At 37.4% G+C, this 17,977-nt stretch overlaps 2 protein-coding genes across 2 annotated transcripts in view; one reads left to right on the plus strand and one right to left on the minus strand.

The window, feature by feature from the left end:
• Positions 1-2,782: 2,782 nt before the first annotated feature.
• Positions 2,783-6,035, plus strand: LOC109072957 (intelectin-like). The gene is made up of 8 exons (XM_042760155.1): positions 2,783-2,926; positions 3,343-3,412; positions 3,527-3,661; positions 3,742-3,992; positions 4,609-4,767; positions 4,871-4,991; positions 5,209-5,312; positions 5,525-6,035. The coding sequence occupies exons 2-8, from the start codon at positions 3,352-3,354 to the stop codon at positions 5,675-5,677; spliced, it is 984 nt and encodes a 327-aa protein (XP_042616089.1). The 5' UTR covers positions 2,783-2,926; positions 3,343-3,351; the 3' UTR covers positions 5,678-6,035.
• Positions 6,036-10,630: 4,595 nt separating this feature from the next.
• The window catches only part of LOC109092767 (integrin alpha-11-like), a 49,578-nt gene continuing 42,231 nt past the window's right edge, over positions 10,631-17,977 (minus strand). Inside the window, exons 22-30 of the mRNA XM_042760158.1 lie at positions 16,422-16,498; positions 15,858-15,941; positions 15,677-15,767; positions 15,466-15,579; positions 14,848-14,931; positions 14,299-14,409; positions 13,151-13,246; positions 12,352-12,465; positions 10,631-11,940 (exon numbers count right to left, since the gene is read on the minus strand). Coding sequence (XP_042616092.1) covers positions 11,863-11,940; positions 12,352-12,465; positions 13,151-13,246; positions 14,299-14,409; positions 14,848-14,931; positions 15,466-15,579; positions 15,677-15,767; positions 15,858-15,941; positions 16,422-16,498 — 849 coding nt within the window. The 3' untranslated portion in view covers positions 10,631-11,862. The remainder of the gene's footprint in view (positions 11,941-12,351; positions 12,466-13,150; positions 13,247-14,298; positions 14,410-14,847; positions 14,932-15,465; positions 15,580-15,676; positions 15,768-15,857; positions 15,942-16,421; positions 16,499-17,977) is intronic.

Consider the following 17,977-nt stretch of genomic DNA (forward strand, 5'->3'; position numbering starts at 1 on the left):
TCAAGTCTTAGACAGCGTTCTAGGTTATTACATGCAGAACTTTTAGGTCCTATAATTAACACCTCTGTTTTTTCAGAATTTAGCAGTAAGAAATTACTCGTCATCCAGTTTTTTAAATCGACTATGCATTCCGTTAGTTTTTCAAATTAGTATGTTTCGCTGGGCCGCGAAGAAATATAGAGCTGAGTATCCTCAGCGTTACAGTGAAAGCTAACATCGTGCTTCCTGATGGTATCTCCCAAGGGCAACATCTAAAGCGTGACGAGTAAAGGCCCTAGTACTGAGCCTTGAGGTACTCAATACTGAACTTGTGATCGATATGATACCTCTTCATTCACTGCTACGAATTGATGGCGGTCATATAAGTGTGATTTAAACCTTGCTAATGCACTTCCATTAATGCCAACAAAGTGTTCTAGTCTATGCAAAAGAATTGTGTGGTCAATAGTGTCGAATGCAGCACTAAGATCCAATAGCACTAATAGAGAGACACAACCACGATCAGATGATAAGAGCAGGTCATTTGTAACTCTAAGGAGAGCAGTCTCAGTACTATGATACGGTCTAAATCCTGACTGGAAATCCTCACAGATACCATTTTTCTCTAAGAAGTAATATAATTGTGAGGATACTACCTTTTCTAGTATCTTGGACAGAAAAGGGAGATTCGAGATCGGTCTATAATTAACTAGTTCTTTGGGGTTAAGTTGTGTTTTTTTGATGAGAGGCTTAATAACAGCCAGTTTGAAGATTTTGGGGACATATCCTAATGACAATTAGGAATTAATAATGATCAGAAGAGGATCTATTACATCTGGAAGCACCTCTTTTAGGAGCTTGGATGGAATAGGGTCTAACATACATGTTGTTGGTTTAGATGATTTAACAAGTTTATACAATTCTTCCTCTCCTATAGTAGAGAATGAGTGGAACTGTTCCTCAAGGGATCTATTGTGCACTGTCTGATGCGATACTGTAGCTGACGGCTGCATGGTTACAATTTTATCTTTAATAGTATCGATTTTATAAGTAAAGTAGTTCATAAAGTCATTACTGCTGTGATGTTGGGAAATGTCAACACTTGTTGATGCTTTATTTTTTGCTAGTTTAGCCACTGTATTAAATAAATACCTGGGGTTATGTTTGTTTTCTTCTAAAAGAGACGAAAAGTAATCAGATCGAGCAGTTTTTAATGCTTTTCTGTAGGATAGGTTACTTTCCCACCAAGCAATACGAAATACCTCTAGTTTTGTTTTCCTCCAGCTGCACTCCATTTTCCGGGCTGCTCTCTTTAGGGTGCGAGTGTGCTCATTATACCATAGTGTCAGACTGTTTTCCTTAACCTTCCTTAAGCGTAAAGGAGTAACTGTATTTAAAATGCTAGAAAAGAGAGAGTACATAGTTTCTTTTACATCATCAAGTTGTTTTGAGGTTTTGGATATGCTAAGGAATTCAGATACATCAAGAAGATTACCAGCAGAAGATGATGGCGATAGTGTTAGCACAATAGCAGAACCTTGTAAAGGAAACAGACATTACTTTTCCTTGCAGGCCTAACATTTGTATGCTTTTGAGAAAAAAATGTACCAACACTTGAGTGTGTTGCAATAACAGATGAATATGGACGAGACGGCTAGACGTCTGTCTGAATATAAAAATAATGATAACAACCCATAACTTGAGTAACAAGCTGAAGCAATCAAACAGTACATTTGTTTTGCCAGTAACAGAGGGGAGGTTTGCTGAATTGCACATATGAAGAACCAATTATATTAGAAAAAAGTGAAAGAAAGTGAAAGTCGTGACATTTGCCAAGTATGATAACCCATACTCGGAATTGGTGCTCTGCATTTAACCCATCCAAGTGCACACACACACAGCAGTGAGAAGTGAACACACACCCTGAGCAGTGGGCAGCTATATATCCAGCGCCCGGGGAGCAACTTGGGGTTCAATGCTTTGATCAAGGGCACTTCAGTCATGGGCATTGAGGGTGTAAGAGAGCGCTGTTCATTCACTCCCTCCACCTACAACTCCTGCCAGCACTGAGACTCGAACCTGTGACCTTCGGGTTACAAGTCCAAATCTCTAACAGCTGCCCCTCAGAGAAAAATGAACCATGTTAGATCATTTTATTAGAGAAAAATGATCCATGTTACAATGTCTTTTTATTCTGATTGAATTCATTGATTTAACTTAACAATCTAACATAAGAAGGCAACAAATTTTAAAATATTGTTCATCTTTGGTTTTACTGCTTATTGTTATTTCAGGGTTTGATCTTTTCTCGACGGAGAGGGTGCATTTTGTATCGAATTGTATAAATTACTTACTGTATATTAACACTAAACTCTGGCTAGGCTAGGCATGTGGGATATTAATTGTTCTAGGAACATCAAATCATATTAATTTTTTTTTTGTATTTTGTGTATGATGTTCTAGTTGAGGTCATTTAAGGCCCTAACATGAACAAAAGCCTAGGGCCTTCAGTCCCAATGTCCTGCCACTGTTACTGTATGTTCATTAACAGAAATACTTTTAAGCAAGTTATGGGCTTTTGCAGGTAATCCACTGACTATTTGGTGCTGTTTGTACAATTTGTTTTGAGAAATGCACTTACTGGTTTGCACATGCTAAGGATGATTCAAGAAATTTAGGCTAATAAATCGAAATTTGGGGAATTTTTTCTTTCTTTCTTTGCCAATAAAAAGACAGGGTCTGTTTTCAGAATATTTTATAAAAAATCTAAACAACAACAAAACATTGACAGATAAAAGAACATGTTTATTAATATGCATACATAATATCACGGAAATAAAAGGGGAAGGAAGTAGGTTTAAATGGGCACACACATTCTGCCTCACACAGAAGCTTGAAGCCTGGATGGTGCTCACTCAATCAGAGGAGGAAAGCACAAGACAAAAACGTAAGAATTCTTTAATCATTCAAAAAAGTGTTCTTTCTGATGTAAACCATGGCTATGGTTTTGATGACAATTATTAAAAATACACAAGGCTGCACTTTTTTATGGCATATACTAATTTTAATAGTACAAGCAAAGTCACACATTACTCTATGTGGGAAATTGATTGCTAGAGATTATACAGGATTCACATTCATGCTTTTACTGTTGGTCAGTCAAGAAAATTTTTACAACAAAACAAAATTAGAAAGGTAAAAATAGAAATGAACTTTAGGCAAAAATATTTGCAGCACTGCACTAGGAATTACATAAACAATTGACAAAGTATGAAACACTAGACAGTTGCTTTGCAACAAATTGATTATAGAAAAATGTGCTTAATGTGTAACTGTGAGTCCTTTTTTTCCTTTTGTTTGCAGAATACAAAAATGTTTTTAGGGATCCTTCTTAGCCTCTCACTGAATTTATGGTCCTGTGAGGCTACACAAAGTAAGTGTAATAATTTGTTGATTGAAATGGATTTATCAGAAGACTTTGAAAATCCCATTTTGTATATAACATCTGTTTTACGTCTTTTATGTTCCTTTATGTTTCACAATGTAGCAAATCAAGAAAAAGTGACATTTTGCAATATCCGTGATACCTGCAGCAACCCTGAGGCTGCAAAACTTCTGGACAAAATTAAATTTGCAGCTCGAAGCTGCAAAGAAATTCGTGACAAGTATCGTGTTTATGATGGTACAATATATTCTATTTATTTTTGCTATGTTAAGCAACAGCTGCATTTATTTGACTCAGGAATGCTTCTGTTCAATCAGATGGCCTGTACTATCTGATCTCATCAAGAGGGGTCCTTTACCAGACATACTGTGATATGACCACTGCTGGCGGCGGCTGGACGCTGGTGGCCAGTGTTCATGAAAACAACATGTATGGAAAGTGCACTGTTGGTGATCGCTGTTCTAGCCAGCAGGGCAATGACCCAAACCGCCCTAATGGTGAGTGGGGGACGTGGGCAAACACAGTCACATTCGGAACTGCAGTGGCTGCTACAAGTGATGATTATAAGGTACTTTTTAATATGCTTAAGGATTTACAGCCATGGTTCAACATAAAGGACATTAAGACACTGGGCCGACAATCAAATGATGTTTATCTAGAATTTAAAACAGAATCTGACACAGTGAGGTAATTAATATTTAATAATATAAAAAAAAATATTGATTTGATTGTGCTGACACTGTTGGGAGAAAAAATTTTCAGGCTGTTTTATAACTGAAACTGATGTTGTTTAATAAATACAATTTTGGAACATCAGCACTATTATGTTCCTTTTTGTTAAGTGAATGTGAAAGTGGTGACATTTGCCAAGTATGGTAACCCATACTCGGAATTGGTGCTCTGCATTTAACCCATCCAAGTGCACACACACAGCAGTGAGAAGTGAACACACCCTCAGTACCCATGGCTGAAGTGCCCTTGAGCAAGGCACTGAACCCCCAGTTGCTCCCCGGGCGCTGGATATATAGCTGCCCACTGCTCAGGGTGTGTTTTTCACGGTGTGTTCACTTCTCACTGCTGTGTGTGTGCACTTGGATGGGTTAATGTCCCATTAACAAGGCACTGACAAGTTACAGTGAATTTGTAGTTTATGAAGCACTAAATAAATAAATGTGACTTGACAGAATCCTGGATACTTTGACATTAGGGCACAGGATGTGTCTGTGTGGCATGTTCCTAATAATGTTCAGTTGCAACACTGGAACACTGCCTCCTTCCTGCGATACCACACTGAAAATCACTTCTTAACCGTACATGGAGGAAACCTTTTCAATTTATTCAAGGTCAGATAAACTTTGACGCCAGTTTTGTGTTTGAAACATTCACAGAAATATAAGCAAAGCTACAAATAAAAATAACACTGAATATTTATCTTAATTTTTTCAGAAATTCCCTGTAAGTTTTGGAATCGGGACATGCAACACTGATAATGGACCTGCTGTTCCAATAGTGTATGATACTGGAAATGCGGAATCAACCAAAAATCTGTATGGTCCAAATTCAAGAGGTATGGCAATACTTCTTGAGCCAGTATTTTTCAAATATTTTTTAAGAAAGCAGCTAAATTGATTGACACTCATAAAATCTGTGTATTATTCAGTGATATTATTATACAAGGCATCATTGTTGAGATCTGAACACTTTAATGAAAGCCATAATGTGTTTGCATGGACACCTACCATGACAAATCATCATCAGTGATATATTTTATGCATTTTTTTCAGGAGAATTTGAGCCTGGATTCATCACATTCAGGGTCTTCAATACCGAAAAGGCAGCAATGGCTCTTTGTTCAGGCGTTAAACCAACTCGTTGTAATACTGAACATGTGAGTTAAAAATAATATGGATTATTTACAACAACATTTAGAGAATTTTTTACCTACAAAAATTCAGACAGACAATAATTCATGTTTTAGTATAAAAATGAAGAGGAAATGCATTTACAACAATACACTTACGACAGAAATAAATATACAGCATCAATGTTATTTGAAGAAATGCATGTTATGTTGCAAGTAATGTAATCATATTGTTGCAGTTTTGTATTGGTGGAGGTGGACACTTTCCTGAATGGTCTCCTAGACAGTGTGGGGACTTTACGAGCTTCGACTGGGATGGCTATGGTACTAATGTAGGATGGAGTGCTTCCAAAGTAATAACTGAAGCAGCTGTGCTTCTCTTTTATCGTTGACACTCTGATCAGTCTAAAATCTTCTCTTTGACTCATATCACATTGATTAACACTGGAATGTTACATGCACAATTATTTTCACAAATGTATATCATCACAATATATAACTTTTATATCAGTCTATACTCTAAGAATGTGTAAGGTGTTTGTCACAGATAGAAAATATGGAAAAAGTTAGGATAAAAAAAAAGGCAATGGCAGACTTTCAAAACGCTCATGAGATTCTTCTTACTTTACCAGCTTTGTTACCTATGCTGTATAAACTGTTGTTATAAACTGATGCATTCTTTTTGTCGGGAGGATTATCTGTGATTGGTATGAGGTCCTCCCGTGTGTGATTAAAGCATATTCAAAGGCATTGTCTGGAGTCTGTCTGGTTACTGCTACAGTATGCAGCAGGTTAGTGGAACACAACAGATCTTATTGCCAAGTAATACTGTTCAAAAGCAATTACAGTTACAACTGATATTAATCTGAATGTATGAAGGCTGGATAGAGAATACCTCAGGAGGTAAGGTAGTAAATGGAAATCCACAGATGATCAAAGGATCAGGAATAGCTGGTGCAGTTTTTGGATGCTTAGGGGAAGAGACCCTTAAAGAGATGTGAGAATGTGAGGTCCAGATCAGGTCCTCAAAAAACAGGAACAGTAAGGGTTACTAGGTTATCCAAAATGGACTAGTGTGGCACATGCAGTAATGACTGATTGTAGCAAAAAAATAAATAAAAAAAATCTGAAGAAGAGACCAGATTATAAATCAAATATATAATTAGAGAAGCTGTAAGTAGAGGAGATCAGGAAATACATATGACCCCAGTAGGGACAGGACAATATAAATATGCACTCTGCGAGCCCAGTTTTAAAAGGACTTATAGCTGTAATACATGTCCCAAGAAAACCAAGTAACTATAAACCTTGTTAAAGACAGAGTACAGGAGGAAATAAAAAAATATTATTAAAAGAGAGGCAAAAGAGAGGTATGAGGAAAGGCTAGGGCTATCAGAATGTATAAATACTTCACAACTTACTGCACCTTGAAGTGAGGAGTTTGAACCTAAAATTAAAGTACTGAAGAAGTCTGAAGAAGAGTGGCTGTCAGATTCAGATGAGCAGAAAAACAATGGAGGAGACAGACAGTGAGAAAAGTGAGTCATCAGAAGATCGTCTCTGAGAAGTAAGATTACGAAATAAGAGAGCAGGAAAGCGAGACCTGAAAAGAGTGTTACATCAGATACATAATGACTGGTCTGAAGTGAGCATAAAAGGAGTAAAGTACTGAAAGCCTACAGCTTGGGGCATGACTGACACAGTTAGAGATGAATCAGTAAAATGAGCTGTCTGAGAAAAACTTTGGATTGAAGAATGCTGCGGAGCAACAGAATATACAGAAAGTGCAGCAGTTCTGATAATAGAGAGTGGGACAAACAGATAGAGGAACTAACATTTTATTTCAATCCCTCAGAAATAGAAAGAAAAAATAAGTCAGAAAAATAGAACAAGAAGATTTGTGCAATGTAGGAGATTTTTATTTATTTATTAAATTAGAGAATAAGCTCAAAGAAAAATACTTTAAAGGCTTAACAAAGAAAGATAAAAAAGCAATAATAATTCACCAGGATTCAGTAGAACTGAAAGAAAATGGCATCTGGTCTAAAAGATCTTTGGTCAAAGGTGACTAAAACAGTACATAAAACAAGACATGCAAGCGAAAGATGAAGTAAAGCTTAAAAGAATGACTGAGCTAAATAGAGGGGTCATTAGAATAGAGACCTGTGATCTCATTTATAAAAGTCTCTGTAGATTTCATCCTAAAAGCTAGATTTTGCATATGCACAAAGTTTTCAGATATATAAAACCATGCATATGCCAGAATCTGAGCAAAAATCCCTTTATAAATTTCAGTCAGGAGAAGATGTGCGTACGTGCATCTCCACCCCGACTCCTCCCCGAAATCACCATATATGGAGCTTACAATGCCTAGTTTTACTATATGCATAAACTCATCTGCATATTATTTCCATGCATATTCCCATGCACTGAGACATTAAGGAAATATGAGATGGGGACTATAATGCTATTTGTGCCATACACATAAATTTTTATTGCGAAAAATGATCCAGTATCCTTGTTATGTTTTATAATAAATATATGAAAATATCCATAAAAAACAAAATGGTTTAAAGTTGTTCTCAGATATATTTTAGAACAGAGTTGATCTCATTATTGTACACTGGCCAAATAGTATTTCAATTGTTCCAAACAATTCAGTTCAAATCAAATTATATGTATGCAGTTTTTCTGATGAACATCTTTTAGCTATTTTTAGTGGAAACCAATAGGCCCATATTTATTGCAGTGTAAATACAATTGTATTTTAAAGTATTTTAAAAAGAAAACATGCAAATCTTACCATTTTCTCCTAGTTATATCCTTCAAATATAGTGGTATTTTTCATTATGTTGTTGAGATGCCTTCACACGACATCAACACCTCCGTGCAGCTGAGCCCTGGTTGTAAGCTATTATCATTGGTCCTATACCGGACAATGGCTCATTCGACCACTGAATCCAGCAGTGTCCACCATAATATCGAAGTAAGTGCACATCATTGATCATTGTTCTCGCCAAAATATTTCTCATAACATGTGATCGGTAGTTTAATTTAAAGATGAATTATTGTGCACCTATAGCACACCTCGCTGTCATTAAAACATAGCGTACCACAGGAAAATTATTTAGCCTAATGTTAATAAAATGATGTAATTATGTTTTTTGTAAAAATATGTAATTTCAGTGATTATCTCCATTTATGGGAGTGGAGTATTAAATGTAAATGTGTATATCGACATGAAAACAGAGTTTAAAATCGCTGTTGGACCCAATGCACCAGTGTAGGGTCTGACAACGGGTCCAAGGATTCTATCCCGATACCTAATGGCAGTAAGTGTGCCATTGTCTAGCCTGTAGAGGTCTCTGTGTTACTCCATGGATATGCCTTCCCAGACCATCACTGACCCACCACCAAACTGGTCATGCTGAACAATGTTACAGGCAGCATAACATTCTCCACCGCTTTTCCAGACCCTTTTACATCTGTCACACGTGCTCAGGGTGAACCTGCTCTCATCTGTGAAAAGCACAGAGCATCAGAGGCGGACCTGCCAATTCTGGTGTTCAGTGGCAAATGCCGATCAAGCTACACAGTGCCAGGCAGTGAGCACAGAGCCCACTAGAGGACGTCAGGCCCTCAGGCCACCCTCATGAAGTCTGTTTCTGATTGTTTTCTCAGAGGCATTCACACCAGTGGCCTGCTGGGGGTCATTTTGTAGGGCTCTGGCAGTGCTCATCCTGTTCCTCCTTGCACACAAAGGAGCAGATACAGGTCCTGCTGATGGGTTAAGGACCTTCTACTGCCCTGTCCAGCTCTCCTAGAGTAACTGCCTGTCTCCTGGAATCTCCTCCATGCTCTTGAGACTGTGCTGGGAGACACAGCAAACCTTCTGGCAATGGCATCTCTCTGACAACCTCTGTAGGGTCCAGGTATAGCCTCATGCTTCCAGTAGTGACACTGACCCTAGCCAAATGCACAACTAGTGAAAAACAATCAGAAAAGATGAGTAAGGAAAAAATGTCAGTGGCCTCCACCTGTAAAACCATTCCTGTTTTGGGGGTTTTCTAATGGTTGCCCATCTAGTGCACCTGTTGTTAATTTTATTAACACCAAAGCAGCTGAAATGAATTAACACCCCCCTCTGCTACGTAACTGACTGACCAGATCAATATACCCGGAGGTTTAATTTACTTGATGGTATACTCTGATTGAAAAGTGTTCCTTTAATTTTTTTGAGCAGTGTATTTACACCAAGTTTATTTTTTATAAATCACGATATGTGCGTGGAAAATTGCGTACGCATGTTTCTATGCCCATTTTGTGCGTACGCAACATTTATAAATGAGACCCCATATTAGTAACAAAAAGCAGGATAAACTTTATAACAAACATACAGCATGAAAAGGACAGGCAAAATGGAAAAATAGAAAATCCACTTGAAAAGTAACAGGCTATTTGTTGGCGGAAACTGTGTAATATATGGATGGTTTAGAAAGTATAGTGGGAAGGTCCAGCTAAAGATTAACCTAAGTGCAAGAAAAATCTAAAGGAAAAGGCTCTAGAAGCTCCAAAGATTATGTGCAATCACTAAAGTGTGCATACAGGAACCATTAAAGGAGCTCTGTGTGTCGTCTCCGAGGAATGCAGAATAGCGAGATTCTAATGACACAAAGAACAGGTGATCAGAAGAATACCTGTGAGTGCACATGTAGAGTTTGGAAAGTGATCAAACGTGAGGAATGCATTAGTGATATAGAAAATGGAGAACTGCTGTGTGTATATATATATATATATATATATATATATATATATATATATATATATATATATATATATATATATACATACACACATGCCTATGGTGGCAGTTTAAAAATTGGGAGGAGGGGCGCAAGTGTCCACACTGCTCTTCTGAATACAGCTTGTCCCACAATCTCACCAACTCTGTGTGGAGGTCAGGGTGAAAGGGGAGACTCCTGGGTGAGAGGAGTTCATGACCGACACAAAAGCTCTCATCTAATCTGCCACGGGTAGGCTTCTGCCTTTCCCATGACCAGACCAAATCAAGCTTCTTAGTAGCACGCACCATAACATCCACCATATCCCCGTATGTGGGACTGGAGCTAGGCTGGAAAGAATCAGTGCTCACACTCTCATCTCCATCGCCAACTACATCCACGTCCTCACTTTCACCAGATGAGCCCAATGTAGTGCTATCTGAGGGATCAGATGACTCAAGAAAAAGTGTCAGAATCCTGCCATGAATACATTTGTGAGGATTTGCTTGTACACAAAACAGGTTGCATTTAAGATATAGCATCCCTAGTCATTTATAAACACTCTTTCTTTTTCCAAATTCTTTATTTAGATATTTATTTTATATTCTTGGACATGTACAGTATATTTACACATATATACGATGAAGCATTGGAGAATAGGGATCCCTGACTACAATAAATCTGCAAATTATAAGGATGTTTTATAGCATTGTAAACACTCAACATATTTTGTTGTTAGGGAACATTTGAGCAATATTCTTAATAATTGAAATGCATGAATCATCATCTGTCTGGTTGACCTTTTCTCAAAGGCTACTTGTTGAGGTGTGAAGCATATTTGAGGATGTGCTGCCTGCTCTATCATGGAAGTTTAACTAGGACTAATGTCTCACTATAGAGATGCACTGCAATGCCACAATCCTCATGAAAGCAACAATTGAACTTTTTTGTTACAAAGATGGCCTGTATATTTACAAAATTCAAGTTTGTATCACTACAGTATAAAAAGTGCATCAATATTTAAAAAGTCAAAAATTAAATGCCCACCTCTATTGTTATGAGACTGAAGAATGAGCATATAGAAAAACATAAATTGTTGATGTATAATTATTTAGATTATTAGAGGAGAATAATTCTTTAAAAATAATTGTAGTAAAGTCCACAAGAGTTCATTTTCTATTCAATAAATTATGACCACTGCAAAAAACAGAGCTACATACTCCAGTGCCTAATATTACATTACATATAATAATGACGTGCATTACAATAAAATGAGCTAACTTTTGCACTTTTTTTTTTCCTCAAAGATGTCCCTTTTTGGAGATGTCCAAGAGGAAGCACCAGAAAACATGTCTGTTTTATAGAGTTACAGCCCTTTGAGGTTTCCCTTGTATATTTGCAGAGACAAGCATCGGATTTGACCAAGGAATGACTGCGCTTCCAAGGACCCTCTGGAGAAAAAAGCTTTTCTTTTTTTAATGTATCTTCTAAAAAGTTTCTGTCAGAAGGATGTCCTCATCATGTCATCTGAGGGTTTTGATCTAGAATGAGAAGTGATTTGGAGACCCATCTGCAGGGTTGGCTCAGTAAGCAGTGCAGGCATGGTGAGCACCATTGCAGTTTCTTTCATGGGTGAACAACAGGTTGTCCAGTGCACAGAGCAATCCCCCCCTTTCATTGCCTAAAGTCCTGTTTTCCTCTCTTTCTGCCTTCTTCTCTGTTTCGGAGACGTCTAATGTTGCTGTTGGTTGGTCCCTGAGATGTAGGCCTGCCTGAACCCTCTTAAGCAGCCTGCGTTATCGCTCTTCCATCATCTTACCATTAGCCTCATTCTCAGTCTCCTCACGCCTTTTCTGCCTTTGGAAAAACCCCAACTATTGGAGGAAAAAAAAAATACAAATGATAAAGATTCACTCTAACGGTCCTTCCATCTATGCATCTGTGCATGCTTAAAAGCAGCACTATGTCACTTTTGGCGCTCTAGCGGTTTAATAAACAGAACTGCGCGCATCCCGCGGAAGAACATTCTAACCGGAGCTACTTCTCTAAATTTATGTCTATGGTGATTCACGCAGGTATGTGTTATTCCGCAGGGGTGACGACCCGACCAGGCTACAATACTCCAAATATAAGCACTTATTTATAAGTGTACCATAGTGATTCGGGATAAGACAAAACGCGGTTTGGAAGATGCATTCATGATGTACTCGTTCATTATAAACATTTTGCAAATTTTGAACACAGAACAAGTTATATAGTGCTGCTTTAAAATAAGGATACAATACCTTCCAAAGTGCCAGAATGAGGAGTGAGAGGAGTACCAGGCCTCCAAGTGTGCTGCCTATGATAATCCAGATGGGAACACGGTAATCCTCCTGTTTCCTGATCTCTAGGATTATCTGAAAAAAACACACACATACAAAAAAATATAACAAACTAAACTGCTTTATCAGAGATCGAGATCATCATATAGCTGCTTGTGGCCTGACTGTTGGGATCCTGAGAGCTCTCTCTATATCTTGGTAGCCTACTGGTTTTCTGTTCTAAACAAGTTGTCACATTTCATCAAATGGTTCATCTGTGTACAGCTGAGATCAAATTTCCCTTCTTGCCTACAGATGGCAGCACCGCACAGCAATACAGAAAAGAACAGAACTGAATTGTGCTGCTGGTCCTTTCGGTCCCCTTGGCTCCAGGTTCTTTTACTGTGGTGAAACAAAACACACAGTAGCTCACCAGAAGACAAAGTGATGTGTAAAGGGAAGGTTCTGGCATGAGAAAACCAGTATGCCTGATTGTATGAAGTCAAATATTGAGTCATGTTAGCATAAAGACGTTTATATTTCATGCTTGTGTACAACTGTTCTTAACTCTTCCTGACAGATTAATGTAAACACATCATTTGTCAATGTTTTGTCTCTCAAAATTGCCAAGGAAGGAAAAGACAAAAGCAACTTCTCGTACTAACCACATCTTCACAAATTCAGTCATGGATTCATTTCTACCTAGTCTAAACATGTTGTCCAGCAATGTTTCTCTAACATGGCTTTTTGTAAATGCTGATGTGTATAGAGGGTGGCTCACATGTCTGACCGGCCTCTCTTCGGGCAGAAACATAGGGCTGGAAGGGTTCAGCTCCACTGAGGCTGTCGTCACCAGCTCGAGGGCTTTGAACTTCAGCTGCCCGTGACAAGAAAAACAGTTTTCAGTTTCTCTGACAGATGCTTACTCCAGTAGTTGTGAGAAAGTGGGAGAGAACACGCACTACACGTGAGAGATTAGAGAAGTGGTAGAAAAATATTAGTGTATTAGAACTTAAGCCACACTTGTTGCAAAACATCTGACTTTCACTGCATTAGATACAAAATATCAAACCAAGTGGACATTGCAAACAAGTGATGCTAGAGCCTTTCTCAGCTTGACTTCACTTGATAACACTTTAATTTGACAGTCCACTTTAGAAATTTTACTAACTGTAATTAACTGTATAACTACATGTCAAATATCAGTCATTACAGTATTAGTAAACTGTCTGCTACTCATACCATCAAACTGTAAGTAACTATATATAAGTGACTGTGAGTAACTTTTTAAACATGCCACCTTATTCTACTAACCCTAACCTAACAGTCTACTAATACTCTAATGAGTTAGTTAACATGTAGTTGCAAAGTTACTTATAGTTATTAGAACACCTAAAGTGGACTATCAAAATAAAAATTGTAACCCTTTAGTTTTCTGAACAATCTGATCTTAAGGTGATTTTAGCACTTTTGTTCCATATTAACTATGGACATTTCATTAACATTTAACAACCAGAAAATATACAAAAAACATGTTTCTTACATTTTAACAATATATCTGTTGTTTTCTAAAGTGAAACTTATTCTTGTGAATTGTTTTACTTGAAAATTGTGTTTTTCTGCTTTACCTCCACCTGCTTTAACTTTTGCTGCAGACATTTCCACATTTTGGGTGTGGATTAAGTGTCCAAATTACTTTCTGGTGTCACTGTAAATGCAAAGCATGTGCTGCTTTTCTGTACAAAATGTAACCAAACCAGATTCTAGCATGCCTATGTACTGTACTGTATGACCTGTTGTCTCTAATTACTAGTCTGATCATAGTTTTGTGTTGGCTTTGGGAGATCACTGTGCCCTGATTACAAGTTCTTCCAAGATTATACTTCTTCGTCTTCATCAGATTGTTATTTCAAAGTCACAGCTACTTACCGCATGCAGTGCATCAGTACGGAGGGATCCACCAATTTTCACGCTGACGTCTCTGTAGGAAGGCAGGTTGATGGTACACTGCACTGGCATTGTCAGGGTGTTGGAGTAGTTCTGTGCAAAGAGACAAGAAACATTGCTCTCACAAACAGACAATCTTACTGATGAAACCCAGTTGCTTGTGGTGGGAATCTGATGTGCATTAGAGTTGCATTACAAAACTCCCTACCTTGACAAAAACACAGCATTTCTAGAATTGACTGAAGATGAACTAGATTTACTACTAATAAGCTTTATTTATGCCATGATTTATTAAACTCAAGTGGCTTTATTCAGAGAGCACAGAACCAACTATTTTGCAGAGAAGGGCTTTGCTGTTGTGCATTAAATCAACATATCATATCTGAAAGCCTTTAAATCATGCAAACCATAAAGCACCATAAACAACACAAGCCAGACTTTTATAAAGTGTTAAAGTGGAAGTCTGAAATGTGGCACACAGTGTCTGTAATAACAGGCAGACACTTTAAGCCTATGCAGAGAGGCTCTCACCAGTCGTGATGTTCGTGAGAGGTCCTCCGGAGACGCCCGACTGTGTGCCACATGCTGAGGGAGGATACAATGACTTCCACTGACCTGAGGGGAAAAAAAGGAACAAATCACTATTAATATTATTCCTGTAGCTCAAACAGTAGAGCATGATGCTAGAAATGCCACTGTAATGGGATCCACTCCCAGAAAATGCATGAACTGATCAAATATATACCTTAAATGATGTGTAAGTCACTTTGGATAAAAGCTGCTGCCAAATGCATAAATTTAACTGTAAATATCAGTTTAAAACTATTTGAATAATTAGAATATTTAGATTGGAATATTTAGATTTATGCAACTGGCACATGACAAATGAAAACAAAATGTATTTTAAATTGTCTCAAAATATAAAATGTTTGATATCCACTGAATGGATCTAATCATAGTCTGAAGCTAAAAAAGTGAAACCTCTCAACTTAAATCTGCAGACTGGCTCTGACTTTCAGCACTGACTCATCTAGACATGGCAAAAGCCATGCAGTGTATTCCAGCCTTTAGAAATATTTTTGGAAATCTAAGGGAAATTGTAATAATAAGTAGAATACATATACTAAAGTCTAGTTGTGTCCTCCTCACCTGGTCAATATGGAAATCTCTGATCTGCAGGAGTTGATTGCCATTTTTCGTGACCTCAGGGATTGCAATGTACAGTTGCAAATCTTGGACTGGAAAATAACCAAGGTTCTGGATCTGTGATGCATATAGAAAACATGTTTGTTTTTTTCAAAACATGAGTTTTTGGGGCCCTGATCTCTTTAGTTACAGAAAGCAAGGGAGTGGACCTCACCTGAAAGGTAAAGTTGAACGGAGGGTTGAAATCACTTGGTTCCTCTAGAGAGAGGTCAGGTTTAAGCTCATATCGGGTAGGGTAAAAATCCCTGAGAGAAAGAAAGCATATTGTAACTATTCCAACTACCACAACCACACATATTGACTTGAGCATTCAAACAAACACACATCTGTCTCACCTTGTGAAGAGCAGATCAGCCTCGTATTTCAGAGTGAAGAAAATGTCATTAATGTTGTCATGTAGGACAACTTCCTCCCCCTCACTGCAGAGACATGAGAACAGGCATGAGAAACCTCCCAGGCAGTTATGCTCACCCTGTGATTCACTGCACAGTGACACTTGGCTGCGTATATGAGGAGTTTAACATTCCAGCTCAGGCATCGTCCGTGTCCAGGATCCTTTTGCCTCAGAGTTTCATAACATTCCAAACCATCAGCAGTGTTCTAGACACCACATCTAGCAGATTTCAGTGTAGCTATTTAGTGATCTATGTGTATTTTTTTTTTTTCATTTTGTGCCACACAGGATAAAACTATGCTCCAAAAATAAAACTTCAGAAAATTCTACATTATAATATATCTTGTAATAATGTTTAATTAACCCTTTAATTGTAAGTTTTAAAATCCAGTTTTTCAATTTCATCTATATTCTTAATTGCTTTGTTCACATATTTTCCATATCTAAACATTTACAACATCTCACATAGAGCATGTTTGACTGCTAAATGTTAGCTGTGTCCTACCTGGTAACCTCCAGTATGATCTGTACATGATCCAGCAGCACAGAGTGACTGAATTCAAATTCCAAACGAAATGCTACCTAGGGAGTGAGAGACACAGAGTAATGTTTAATCACAACAGCCACATGATAGTAACACAACTAACTACTGGTTTTCCTCAAAAAAAAAATAAAAATAAAAAAAAAAAATGCCTTTGGCAGAGGATTATGATTAAAGCCAGCAATAACCTGTTTTAAACTAGAGGCCTCAAAGTCAAGTTGACTGAAAGTATCACTGCAAGGTTAGAGAAACCTAATGACCATGCTCATGTTTCTTCACACACTGACATTATGAAGTTCTGACAGCATTCGACTGAGAAATTTTTTTTTTATTGCAAGTGTGTTTGTCACTCCATATAATTTCTTAAATTCCACAGTCTTTCTTTCATCCATTCTAACTTCACACACATGCTCAAAAATTAGTTCATCCCCAGTTTTTTCATTCCTCGCCTCCAAAATTCAAATGTATACCCTGATCACAACCAAAACTTACATTTTTAAAGATTAATCAATATTTTCCAGGGCAAACAGCCTGTCTGGATATAGGAGAATGACACAAACAGGCCAACACCCTGTACGCTAGTCGGCCTCTAGCCTTATTCTACTATATATATATATATATATATATATATATATATATATATATATATATATATATATATATATATATATATATATATATATATATTTTTTTTTTTATATACATACATATATACACACACACACACACTATATATATATATATATAACATTTGAAGTGTATCAATAAAGTGGATCAAATTTGTACTAAGACAAGAACGGGTATTGTTTTAATCCACTTCAAATGTTGACTATTGTATATATTTATATACACATCATTTAATAGTGACAAAACACAAATACAGATGAGATACAGACTCTCCCAATGAAAATCTGCTCCAGTTCATGGAGGAACCGGTCTACCAACCACTTCGGAGGTGATCCAAGTCTCCATGCAGTTACAGAATGAATGCTTGTCTTTTTCTTTGTGTTATTTGATAATACACTGTGAGTCTGATCAAATTAAATCATTCAACCTTGTATCATTCCAAAATTGTTTGACTTGCTTTCTAAAATAAGATATTTTTAAGAAGGTTTTAACTGTTCCTGTCAATACTCTGAAAATCAGCTCAGTGATGTCTAAAACAACATGGTACCGAAAAAAATAAATAAATATAGTCTTTTGTGTTCAGCAGAAAGTCATACAGCTTTGGAACGACATGTAAATGATGATAGAATGTTCATTTTTGGGTGAAATATCCCTTTAAAGCACAGGAGCAGGCTTTTAGTTTTATTCTTGCTTGAAAAAAATGGAAGCACTTGGACACCGCTATAACTACGTGGGCAAACTCTTCATTCCTCCTTGGTGAGTAGTGGCACAAGCAGCATGGAAAATATTTTTTAAATTCTCTCCTCCCCAATTCTCCTCCTTTTATTCCACTTTCACTCCATCACTAACTGTTCTGAGCTGAACCAGGCTCCAAAGTGGGCCAATAAAATCTC

Source organism: Cyprinus carpio, chromosome A7 (genome assembly GCF_018340385.1).
Source record: "Cyprinus carpio isolate SPL01 chromosome A7, ASM1834038v1, whole genome shotgun sequence".
NCBI classification, from domain to species: Eukaryota; Metazoa; Chordata; class Actinopteri; order Cypriniformes; family Cyprinidae; genus Cyprinus; species Cyprinus carpio.